General features: G+C 32.3%; 1 protein-coding gene across 1 annotated transcript in view; it reads left to right on the top strand.

Moving 5' to 3' along the window:
* Window positions 1-10,420, top strand: part of Sox21b — an 80,112-nt gene extending 69,692 nt beyond the window's left edge. Inside the window, exons 4-5 of the mRNA XM_068765333.1 lie at window positions 373-515; window positions 9,856-10,420. Coding sequence (XP_068621434.1) covers window positions 373-515; window positions 9,856-10,302 — 590 coding nt within the window. The 3' untranslated portion in view covers window positions 10,303-10,420. The remainder of the gene's footprint in view (window positions 1-372; window positions 516-9,855) is intronic.
* The last annotated feature ends 3,333 nt before the right edge of the window (window positions 10,421-13,753 follow it).

Here is a 13,753-nt window from a genome sequence, read left to right as displayed (position 1 = left end):
GGTAGCCCACTTACGAATGGAGAAGTTAATTTCTCAAGTTGCCCCCACTGTCATTAGTTGTAATTTTGCGTTATCTTATTTATTGACTTAATGTTATTGTTTGTATTAAAAATGAAAGCTCAAAAAATCAAGACTTAAATTATGTTTAAAAGTACTTATAATACTGACTATATATATATATATATATATAACTGGAAGAATTAATCCAGAAGTTAAGAAAATATGCGGCGGTTAGTAGTTTAAATAATATGATCCAAGCTACTCTTTATTTTAATTTCTGTTGATTTGAATCACGGTCAAAGAGATTGAACATCCTTGTTGTATAATATCGAGTTATATGTTGTGTTTAACGGTGTGTTATCTGTTGTGCAGGCATGGCGGGCGGCGGCATGGGACAGGCGATGGGCGGCTACTACGGCGCGGCATATGGCCCACTGGGCGCCAGTATGGCAGCAGCGGCGGCAGCAGCTGCCCAGCAAAACGCTATCTCGGCGGCGCTCACGCCAAACGCACAGGTATGTACCTATACATTCATGAAGATTCTCATAGGCACTGAATTTTCTAATACAAAAAAAGCAACTGTTGAGTTTCTGGTCGACATTTCTCAGTAGCTCAGTATTCCGAGCCGGTGGAAACTTACACATTTATATACTACACTGATGTTTTTGTAACTTTAAAAATAAATGACATAAATGCTGTAAAATTTCTTTGAATTCGAAAGTGCGTTTAAATATCTACTTGAATCAAGGTATTTTGATAATTTTGACTTTTTAAATTTCGAACGAAAAACCATTCGTGACATAAATCCCTTTAAAACAGTGACGTCGTCGTCGTTTCATCTTATAGGAGTCCACTGCAAGGCATATATCTCCCACAAAGCTAACTATGCCACGCTTGGAAGGTGGGTTGGCGATCGAAGTGTGGTATTATGTGGTATAGTGTGGTACGCAGTGACAGTTCTATATAATTGATGTAAAAAGAGACAGTTACATAAGATTGTATACCGGGAATCTTACCCAAAAACTTAAGTCTTAGTCCACTACAATTTCACAGAGCTAATAATACACTATAGGCCTTATTAATTATTTCATTTATAAAGGTACATCAACAACATAAATACATAAATATGTACAAAAAAATTACAACAAATTTTAAAACTATACATCAATAACAGATGTTCACAATAGCTATCTTTGAATTTAGTGCAACAATATGTTATGGTAATTGAAACTAAACTATTTAATCATAACAAAAGGATAAAATGCTTTTTACTTTATTAAAAAAATACGTTCTGCTGATGGTGCTTTGCTGATAGGGGTTGACTTTGAGACTTTTTGATCCTCAATTCTGTAACTGAACAGTCTTTATATGCTCATCGTTTAAACCAACAAGAATCCTCTGGATTTCTATCTTCTACCAGGTTTCTCTCCTTGGATTTTACTCTGCGTTATTACCTGCAGAAAGTGACTATTTTAATGGAGCTTTACAAACTTCTTTCCCTTATTTATTTTACCCAATATTGTTATTGTTTAGTAATATTTTACGCGTTTCTCCTTCGTCTTTTTAGCTGATAGACGCCCATTGCAAGGTTTGAAAATACATATAGAGATAGTATATCTTGAGGCACGCGTAATGAGCCTGCTTTATGATACACCTAAATTTCACGATGTCGTCATACAGTTTTTATTAAACTGTTATTAAAAAACTTCATTGGGAATTTGTATGCGATGGAGGTAGGTGCGAGAGTTATAACAACGGATTCTCTCTATATGAACGATTTAGGCATATCTAAAACGAAAACTATCTCATTTCATTGGGCTTCTAAACGATCATTTAAAATCTACTTAGGGATGAAGCGATAAAAGTGAAAGAAAATGCAGGAAGTCAATCCTTACAATTGCTACGTGGGATATCAGCTCCGAACATTGTCCCCGGCTTTTCTCCCTACAATGCGATCGACCTGGTATATATATATATATATATATATATATATATATATATATATATATAAATACATATGATATATATAAAACCAGGAAGTTCATTAAAACATTTAAAAACTGTATAGTAACCAACGAATAATTACTACAAAGGAAGCCGCCTTACCTAAATGGTTAAGTTGCGAATATAATCAAAGGGAGCGGCATCCGTCACGTGATTTAACCGTGAAACGTACCTTGCGGTTATTTTTTAACCTGCATTATTAACTGTTGCAAATACGATCATCTAACATGTCCGCCTCCAGCGCCGGCCTGTTAAATTTTAATAGGCTTGTAATATATGATGAGTTTACTCTTTCTATTAACGGATGGGTCGGCCATTTTTTTTTTGCTAACACCTTAGTTTTTTAAGAGTTACAACGTACGCTAAATTATTTAAAATTGTTCACATATTTTTATTACATTTAAAATTGAAATAAAAATTTTAAATATCTTTATTCAAATAGGCAATTACATGCAATGTTGACTATTCGATTATTTTAATATTATAAGTAGTAAGCTACCACTGACTCGAAACCTCCTTTGTTGAGAATAGCTGGCCAGACACACAACAGTTTTTATTTTTAAACCAAATTAAAATTGTTGTTCGTATACATTATATCAACCATGTAGAATCAATATAAAACTCCTGAATTGTATGATTAGATTTATATAATAACATACTTTTAATTATATATTTAAAACTAAGAAAGGTTCAGTTATATATCTCGTTTGACTTTATTATATGCGTAAACTCAGACCCATATACACTATATACATGAGCTGTTAAATCATCTGTGATTATTTTACTATAGTCATTCAAAATTCTGTAAATTAATTTAAAAACTTCTTCGTAATTTTAAAAACGAGACCAATATCTAATTTTAAAATTAGCGTTAAGGCGTCGTGAAAAAAAAAAAACAAAATACCAATGAATATAAAAAAGTAATCATAATAAAAGATAAAATTAATATATTCAACATTGGAACTTTTAATAGAACTCTTATTGGTCGTCAACCTATTATTTATTTATTTTTTAATCTATTTCATTTTTGACTCTACTCTACTTCGCAAGGTGTTATAGTTGTGGAGAAAAAGCAGGAAGAAACTCCACTAATATAATTTGTTGATTTCAACTTAGTTTTAAATAGTTTACGTTTTAAATTAGTTAATAATTTAAGAACTGTCTTCTTATTTTTTAATAGCACTAACATGCAAAAGCGTGAGCAAAATAATTTCGTAAATATTAATAGCAATTATAAAAACCAAGACGGACGCTAATATCTGTTGTAGAAAGCAATGTGTGTGTAATATAGATCCTAATAATAATAAAAAATTTATTTATTATACACAGGAATTTATTTTGTCATATTCTTTTTAGTATAACTTTTTCTCTTAAGTTTCATTGGCATTATTATCAGGAACCATTACATCGCGAAATCCAACAGTAGCCCGTCGATTAGTCAGACCAAATTGAATTAATTTTTATTTGCGAACGCTCAAACTACTCCACAAACACCAACTAAACGATTGTAAACAAGCAGATGGCGCGAAACGGGAAGGGTGTTTGACATGATCATCCACCCCGCGAAACCCTAATTTGGTTCCGGCTCAACGGCTCGACGTAAACAATGCTCGCAGGTCGTGATTGTATTGTAACAATGATTTAGGAGACTTACCGGACATTTTTTTTTACATTTCCAAAACTATATATTTTTGGTACAGTCATGAATAATATACGTTATGTGTAAATGAAATTGTGAGTGAAATTCTAATTCAACATTTTACATAGAATCACTTCACCACCAGAGTAAAGCTTGAATATCTTCATCATAAGATATTACTAAATTGATATGCTATACAATTACGTAGCTATAAAACTATAGTGTATCGCCAAAATTTCAACCATAGAATGTTCAATGGTGGACATGGGAGTAAGCCCATATTACATTTTTTGACGTCCTGAATAAGTCACCTGACTACAGCTGCTTTAGTATTACAAGTAACAGTGACAAGTCGTATTACTTATCATGAGGAAGAAAGGCATTTATAATTATGTCAGGATTGATAAAACATAGCTCAATTTCTATTCATACCACAATTCACGTTAAAACTTCTATTCATAAAGAGTATGGAGATAACGAAATTGTAACAGATATATTGATTGTTGATAGACCCAATATCCCAAAGATTTATTTCTAAATTTATTTATCAATAAATCACAGCACAAACAGTAATAATAAACTTAAAAATAGAAATAAAAAAGTATAGAAATAAAAAAATATTGTCACCCTACAGAATTTGAATGGGGGAGTATAAGATTTTATAAATCGATTTTCGTTTGTTTTATTTCTAAGATTATCTCAATTGTTTAATGACAATTATTTGTTGGATTAAAAAAGGTATTAATGTATATATAAAGTCGGTTATAAAAGTAAGAATCCGTTTGTAACTATTCTAGTCGAAGATTTGTTACAATATGATATAGACTCCTGTATGTTAGTGTAATTTTTGTATACTTAATTTAATATAACATATGACAAATATATTCCACTTTCTATAATCCCACTAAACGTACATATATGTTGACAATTATTATATATGAATCCTAAAGACTTTTACAAACCTCACCTAATTTTGTAAATTGAAATATTCCTGCGTATAATGTAACATTGATTGCCAACATATCAATAGGCCAACGGATTGGCAAGTTCGAGTTCCAATGGGCACGTCACTTGGCACGAAGAGTAGATTGTTACTGACCTTAAAGTCCTATAGTGAACACCACGGACTCGCAACGTAAGACATACACTCACAAAATCTACCGGCGGCAATTTTAAAGTCATCAAAAGACGCTGATTGCAAAGCGCTTCAACTTCTGAAACTGAAAAGTCAAACACAAATATCGGTAAAAAGTTTTTAATATATTTTATTGTGTATTACAATTCTAATATAGCTTTCATTATATTAATGATTAAATAAATATCAGTTGTGTACGTGATAATAAAATTCGTAACTTGATTTGATTTTTTCTTATTTAGTACATTCGAAAATGTCATTTAATCATTTCGATATATAAAATTAATATCTTTGATAGATATAACACAGTTTTAATTACGTATCGTAATTTTAAATAGATATCATAGAAATATTACGAAATGGAAATAGAAATATAAAAGTTCGTGAAGTAAATTTATTCAGCAGAACAAAATCTTAACGATATCACTCGAGTCTAATGAAAGCACTCGAAGATAATTCGCCGATCTACAAATCTGGTTAATCGCGTTAACATCCCCAAATCGCACCCTAAACACCCTGTTTAACACATCCACGTCAGAGGCACGAGATCGAACGTCAAACAGAGGGTGAGGGAAGATCGAGGAGTTTTTAAATCGTGGGGCGACGAGGGAAGGGAAGGCAGCGGTTAATTGTGCGAGTGGTTGTCGAGTGCTATTAAATAGAAACATTACTGACGAGTTTTTACTTACTAATGTTTACTGACCAATATTTACTGGTGAACATATTGAGATAAATCACACGGTCGTCTTTTAAACAGGGGCCGATTACGGTGATCGGGGCTGACGGTCCAACGAGCACATTAAGAAAGACCTCCTTGCATTAGCGTTCACCTTTATCTATCAAATCATGATTTTTGGTACCTTACCAATGCTGCATAAAAATCTCTTTCAAGAAATGAGCTAATATTTTGTCTTGACTGGATTAAATCCTTCAACAGGCTACAGAGAGATTTCGTTATTCCTCTCATTAGTTCCTCCATTGATTACAAATCAAGTTTAATAATTTAGTGGCTTTTGTGTATAAAAAATTATAACTTACATATGATAATAAACTAAATTCAAAAGCGTTGTGTCTTTTCAACCCATAGACACCCACTGCAAGGTATATGACTACCCTAAATATATCTATGTTGTATATTGGCGATGGTATTATATTATGATACACATAAAACACTGCTGCTCATCCTTTTAAAACTTTTATGAGCAGTTGCAATCTCATATCATTAATGCACAAAGTGTGAATTATATAAGACTGTCCTATGATCGCAAGTTTCAGTCTACCGCTTATCTACCATAGCTTATAAAAACATGTAATACACTAGAAATATTCGAAGCAGAATGATATGATGTGAATCTATGGGGGAGGCTGGTTTTCTATAGCGGAGGTTATATGACTTAAATGTTTATAGAAGATTTCAAATATAATTGATGGTCTCCCGACTGCTTTCAGTGTAGAATCTCATGTAATTCTTTACTTAAATATATGAATAATAATATATTAAAGAAAAAAAAATAACAGGCGTTCCATTTTCGAAAGCTGCCGGCCAGATACGCTGTCGATGCATCACAGTCTTAATAGACCCGACACTATCGAATGAAATCGCACTTTTTTCCATTAACGTATCGAATCGCACCCTAAACTCGATACGAAACAATATAATCAGCTACAATTCAACGCCTCACGTTTACCCGGTATTAAATATAGTGACAGAGCGTTTTCTGTACAGGTAGCCAGCTTATAATGAACCATTGTGATTTTCCGTATTCGATTATGTTGATCGATGATTTTTAGCGTGCGGTGTTTATTGGCCTTTCACGGTTCGTTTCTGTAACATATTTAGTTTCACTCCCGACTTTGCGCGGGTACTTTTTTCTTTATTAACATCTAAAAACAATTATTACTATCTATTGTTAACACTATATCATCAACCAATGATTTTAAAATTCTATTGATTATCTTAGATCGAAGATTCAATTTTAAGAAGGCGGTACACTTTGAGTATATTCATTTTCTTTCCCCATAGTTTTCCAATAGGCCTGATTAAATCACCAAGCCCACTTGAACTTACCAATCCGCAGGCCTATATCAGATATTTTTTTAAACCTTACTTGTCCACCCTTGACTTCTAACTCGCCTGATGTAAAGCGACGGTATAATCGAAAAAGAAAAGTAAAGTAAACAGAAAAGATCTGGGGTATAATTCTCGGAAAGCCAATACATACTCGGGTTATGAGGATCATAAACATTGAGTCGAAACGCTTGTTACGCCTTCAAGTAAACTCAGTATAAGGGTTGTAGTGTGCTGACTTCCACTCGTCATTTATAGAAACCGTGATAGTAGAAAGTCGTGAAGTTCCTCAAGGTAAGCTTTATAAATAATTGAGACCCACTACTTGCTGGCGGTGTTTCAGGATTAATAAGTTTCTTAGAAACCAACTTATTATCATCTATAAATACAACAGCATGCCGTTCTAGTTCAAAGGCTTTGTGGGTGTATTTAGCCGAATCTCAAAGGCTGTGGTATTACTCAATTTATTATTTTCATTTATGAAGGTATTTCGTTGTACCTAATTTCATCTCGTAGAGATATCCCGTGCAATAACTATTATTAAAAATTTATATAACAGATTACGAAAATTATAGTTGATAATGCGTAATAGCATTTATCCTAATATTAAAATAGTAATTATAATTTTTATTTCAGAATCTAGTTAGTCCATACAATATAAGTGAGTTAGTATCAAAATTTACTTAAAGTCGTTAGTACGTCATTCAATTTAACTAACTAGTTTTACAAAAGTAGGCTAATATATATATAAATATATATATATATATATATATATATATATATATATATATATATATATATATATATATTTATATATATATATATATGTATATGTATAATACTTTACACGAAGAAGCATTTAATTAGAAAATAACTATATGTTAATAATAACAATATAAAAATAATATATATATATATATAATGATTTCTAGGAACTTCAAAAGCACGTAAGTCCAGCGAAAGTAGCTGACCGTAGCATATTAATTAAAAGTAGGTAAACATATACAAGTATTAATATGTGTGTGTGTATATATATATGTATATAAATGTTTATTATCGTTTGTCAAGCATACGCTGTCGGCTATTCCATTTTGAATTTACCATTCGGTTATTATACAAGATATTAAAGACGATAAAAGCCACTGTACAATTTCAAAAAGCTCGAAATAGGCGGCGTTCGGACGGCTATATATTAAGTATACACACGGTCAAAAAGAGAGAAGAACCTGTAACATTCTCCGTTTATAACTCAGACGCAAGGTGCAATAAACTAGAGTGTAAGGGCTGCAGTAAAACCTATAGCTGATGTCGCGGTGTCGGACTAATCCTGATTTAGCGCGTCGGTCGACTTGCCCGTACGTTATGCGTTAACTGCCGATACACACGGCCTTTACGGACGGCGAATATTATTTACATTTTTATCTATTAAAATTATAATTTTTATTATTTTCACTACTATTCACACCGATATCGCCGTATCGTATCTTTTAAAATATTATTCTTATAAATAAATATTAGTTTTATCGACTAATTTTCCAAAACATTTTTGAGTCATATCCCGAGAATCAAACCTGCGACCTAGCATCGTAAATCGAAGTCCTCTACCGCGGCAGTACTACTTGTTATTTATATAGAATTAGTTAATTTGTTATGATTAAACTACCGGTTAATTTTAGCGAAGTTTTAACAAAAGAATATTTACAAATTGCTCATGATTCGGGCGAGCCGTGTGTCACGTACGGGAGCCGTTTTTTCCTCACGATATTGTGTACGGCTCACTTCATTAAAAAATTTAAAACCCGCAGCATTATTCGAAGGCTTTGTTACGTTTGATTTGTGTGTCTGGGCGTGTAGAGTACAATACTGCATTACGTTATTATATGAATGAGATTTTATACGATTTTATACCTTATCACAATGACTTTAAGACTTTTTTTAAATGCACTATTGTCAGGGAGTTGAATTTATTCAATTTTCAGTGAATTGCGTTATTTGTAGTCAAGATAGATTACAGAAGATAATCGGATTACTGAATTAATCAAAGTGCTGAATTGTCAATATTTTGACTCGTTAACTAGTGTGTTTAGTTTTATATTATCTGTGCGTTAATTGAGTCTATTATTGGACTTTAATCGGATCGTATATATAAGAATAAGTCTTTTTATTTACTATTAAATTGACCAACAATTATTTTCTACATTTGTTAACATAATTTAGATCTTTTTGAATTTACGTTAAATATCAAATGAGAATTTTATTAAAACAAAAATAGATAAACGCAATTTTTCGCATACAGATTATAAAAGTTTAAAACAGGGAGTGTACAGCTCATTTGTCTATCATTTAAAGTATCGTATACATTGTGGTGCAATAGTAGTGGCAGTAAAAAACTGACACTTGCTATCATAGATCGCAGGTTCAGTTCCCGGGATGCAATCTTATATATGATTCACACTTTATGCATTGATTGTAAAGGATTACCACTGCTCACAAAAAAAAATTCCGGAAGATAGGCAGAAGTGTTCTTTGCGTACCATAATACCACACTGCGTTCACCAACCTCCCTGCCAAGCGTAGCGATTATATATATTATATTGTTGTTGGTGCAAAAATGAATAGTTCAGAAATAATAAACAATGTAATGATAATATATCAAGAAAAACCGTTTTCAGATTTCTAATTACTACGTATTACAATAATTATTGTTTATCTGCAGATTTTGTCAGATTCCAATAAAAAAAATATTTTTCATAGTATTGATTTTATACGGGTGAAAAGAAAATAGGTTTAAAGGCTTTCAAACTTTTTGCGCACCTATGAACTATATATTCACAACCTTTAAAGCTTCTAGCTGTAACTAATTATTCTGTAAAATTGTTTACAGCACATCGCATTAAATCTTATTGAAGTTGAAAGAAATAAAAAATGCAAATAAAAAAAATATTGAATATTTAGGAAAAGTTTGAATATCATAAGATAAATCAATGAAAATTTGTATGCTTGTTTCAGGTGGGAACTACAATGGATATGTCGAAGTATTCTATAGAGGAGAAATACCGTTACGGCATGTACACTGACCCTTCCCGAGGATATTTGGACTCCGCCGCGCTATCCAAAGCTTACATGTATATGGATCAACAGCAACAGCGCTCCTACCCTATGGACATTAGCAAGATGTATTCCGAGGCATCTGCAGCCGCAATGGCCGGGTTGAGCTCCGCAGTCAACTCTTGTTCAAGTCTCTCACCGAGGTCGCCGGCTGAGTCGCCTGATATGACGCCGAAGACCGCACAAGAGAGGGCTGAAGGCAGCTCATCTTCAGGCTCAAACCCATCACCCTCGCTGCCGTACTATCAGAGCTCTCCAAACATTCTGATGCCGCAGTACCCGGGGCAATATGCGCCGAGCACTCAAGCCGGTTCTGAATTCCGGAGACCTTTAACTGTTATATTTTGACCTGATACATAATCTGTGAAGTATATTTAATCTGTGTACAGTGTTGCTAGAACAATAAACGCGGGAATTATCGAGGATTTATCTCAAGCTTGATTAGACACGAATATATTTTGTTTTTCGATTGTAGCGGTAGAGAAATGTCGATAAAAAAAAATTATAGTTGTTTTTCAAAATTAATCAGTTTGATTTAATGTTATTTAAAAGTTCCTTTTTCCCATTTCTTAAATTATCTGATAAACATTTGTATAATGTAAGTTTTGATTATATTGTATGTTGTAAATAGTATATGATAGTTGTAAAATTCTTTGACATTAAGTGGCGGTTATTCGCTAACATATATATGATGATTTCATATACTATGTCGTACGTATAACTTTTTCTTTAGTGTTTAACAGAATCTTTTATTTTATATTACATAAATGTCGTCTATCCACTTTGTGGTAAATAAAAAAAAATGAGTATTTCTTTACTTCGGTAACCGTCATAGGAAATTAAAAATTTTTATTACAAATTAAAGATTTTACAAATTTTATTATTTGAATTAAATGGAAGTTTTTTACACATCGTCACTTCATGTCAAATAATTATATAAATGTGTCCAAGTATAGATACAACGACGTATTAAAAACAAATTCTTGTAAATATAGATTAAGTTGAATCATTAGCAAGGGATTATGGAATGTTTCACAATTATTTAGTTCCCATAAATAACCTTATATATGTAATAAAATATGTTAACACCATTAATTCGTTTATACAAAAGGTACTGCCATATGGAAATTTATCTGATCATTGCATTTATGTGTTGCCATATGCCGAAATGTTTACAAAAAAAAATAATCATAATTTTTTTGAGATAGTAACATTAGGAAATGTCACGTAGAGTAAAATGGTGCAATTTATGTTGAATAAATATAGTTATTGAATATACGATAAATTTCAAATGGAGTTTGTAAATAAATAGTCTTTAATAATATCGACTTATCGATATTCCCTAATTAAAAATATTATGAACATTACTAAATGTTTCGGGCATTTTAAAAGAAAAATAAATTTATCTAGTTACGCTCAAAATATAGTTCGACTTTTTTTTATTTATTTTTATATTAATGTTGTTTCCATTGCCGGTTCGACATGAACGCGTTGTTTGTTTAACCATTGTAATTGTTCGTTGTAAATTAAAATAGATTTTTAAATTGTAATTAACTGTATAGCGATGTCGGTCGTACGATGAAACGATTATTAAATATAATTAAAAATATCACGTAATATGTAAAATTAAAAATGTTGAAAATTCCACTGAGTTGTTTTCTTTATATATTTTTGCCATATATTATAGACACATTGGTATTATCATTAGTTAATCCAGAAGTGGTAACCCAGTGGTAGAGGATTAAGACGATGGAAGGTTGGTGGTTTGATTCCTGGGATTCAATCTTGTAAGATTCACACTTTGTACATTAATTACATAGGATTGCCACTGCTCACAAAAAAAGTTTCCAGGGGATGACTAGCAGCGCCCTCTGCGTACCATAATACCTCACTGCGTTCGCCGACTCGCCTGCTACTAAGTGTGGTGATTATGTTGTATCCCCTCTATTGATGATATCTTTGGGTGAAGCGTATGCCTTTACAGTGGGTATCATCTATGGTTGAAATGAGGATAAGTTAATCTATAGGTTTAAAAATATCTATTTACTATTTAGTCACGTCATAACTTTACCAATTCCATCCATCTTTTTTTAGTAACTTTTTTAAAACTTTGTAGAGGGTTATTTTGGATATAAAACTAAAGAAACTTAATCAATTTAAGAAAAAACAATTACTATTGAAACTACGCCATTGACAGTTTCTTATAAACTTCTCACGTTTGACAGTTCGCTATGAAATTAATTCCCGTGAATATACAGTCTTTTAACAGCTGCATCTGACAGTTTTTATAACCTCAAAATTATATACTCTATTTCACATTTAATCAATAAACCGCTCATAGATACAAAATGCACTTTTTAAGGAGAGTTGAAAAAAACTAAATATTAGTAATTTATCTCAAAAATTAATATATTTAGAATTATAATCTTTGTTTAGTTTAAAAGATAATTTGAAGATGAATATTTAAATTTGCAAGAACTCTTTGCTTGTATCTTGTTTGTACTTTACCTTGTTTATTTAAATAAACAAGAAATAACTTTACATATCTCCACCATTATTAGCCATAAAATTTTAAAAAAATTTAACAAGCTGTATTGGAATTCCTAAATTGCAAATAATTAAAAACTCCATTAAGATGATAACGGTGATTGTCATTTTATTCAGTGGTGATGGCTGTATGTTACATATATGCGAAAGACAAATAAATTCTATCAGTACAAAGTTTGAAGGTACAGTAAATAAATAATAGAGATATTCAATAATATATGACTAAGGGTTTGTTACTACATAATTAATTATTTGACCTGTTAAGATACTTTATGCAAGATAATACCAACCGAAGGATGCGATTTGGGCACCTCCGTTTTAGTGACAGCCTTATCCAAGCTCCTCCCACGCGAGCATGTATTTTTAATCACAAAAAATGCAGCTTTTTTTCAATATGGCAACATGTAAACTAATTGATTGTATTAATGCTTATATTCACTTAGATTATAAGCTAAACACAACATAATTAAATAAATTACAATACAACAGATGAACCAAGAACCAGGTTACAGATATATTAAGGTAGTGTAATATGTAAATAATCATTGTATACGTGTAAATATACGTAAACTAGATCATCATGGCTATTGTCTTCAAGGAACAGATAGGTGCTTGAATGGTAACTCTCCTCCACCCGTTAACGCGTATGACATCATTTTTCTTAAAAACAAAATTCAACCTACATAGCTCGAAGAATTACTAAGTAAGAAAAGGACCAATATTTAGCCACTTCCACACATGCAATGGTAGTCGTGCAATGAAATGCACCGCCCGCCAGCCGGCTGATAAATGCGTATGCGGCAAACAATGCGAATTACACAACCGCCACCGCCAAATTACTCAACACGTGTTTCACCCCTCCACGGGGCATCCTCAGGAGCCATGCCACACCGATCAGTGCCAAACACAGAGAGCCACTCTGTCCTTTTCTTACTTACGATGGACTTCCGCGAAATATCGAAGAATTACTAGTCTAAAGTGGCAGTAAGTGGAACAGATTGTACGTGAAACTGATGGACGTTTGGGTTAAAAGTTAGAAGGTTCTATAGTGGTGACTTCGAGCCCGAAGACGTGGTGTGGCGTGCCACTAAGTGTACCGACATTGTTACCAAGGGATGCGGTGTTTTTTTACGGCCCCCGCTATTGGAAGCCTCTCGTACCCCTAATTAGTTGGGATTAGGGTCTTTGTTTACAAATAAGTTTTTCAGATTTTTCATCTTTATTCTTCACTCACTGTCATACTTCTCAATTT

Source organism: Battus philenor, unplaced genomic scaffold, assembly GCF_028537555.1.
Source record: "Battus philenor isolate CCGP_79_NKW_IND1 unplaced genomic scaffold, ilBatPhil1.0.hap1 SCAF_2, whole genome shotgun sequence".
Classification (NCBI taxonomy): Eukaryota; Metazoa; Arthropoda; class Insecta; order Lepidoptera; family Papilionidae; genus Battus; species Battus philenor.
The sequence above is the reverse complement of the archived record's forward strand: the minus strand, read 5'-3'. Positions and strand labels throughout refer to the sequence as shown.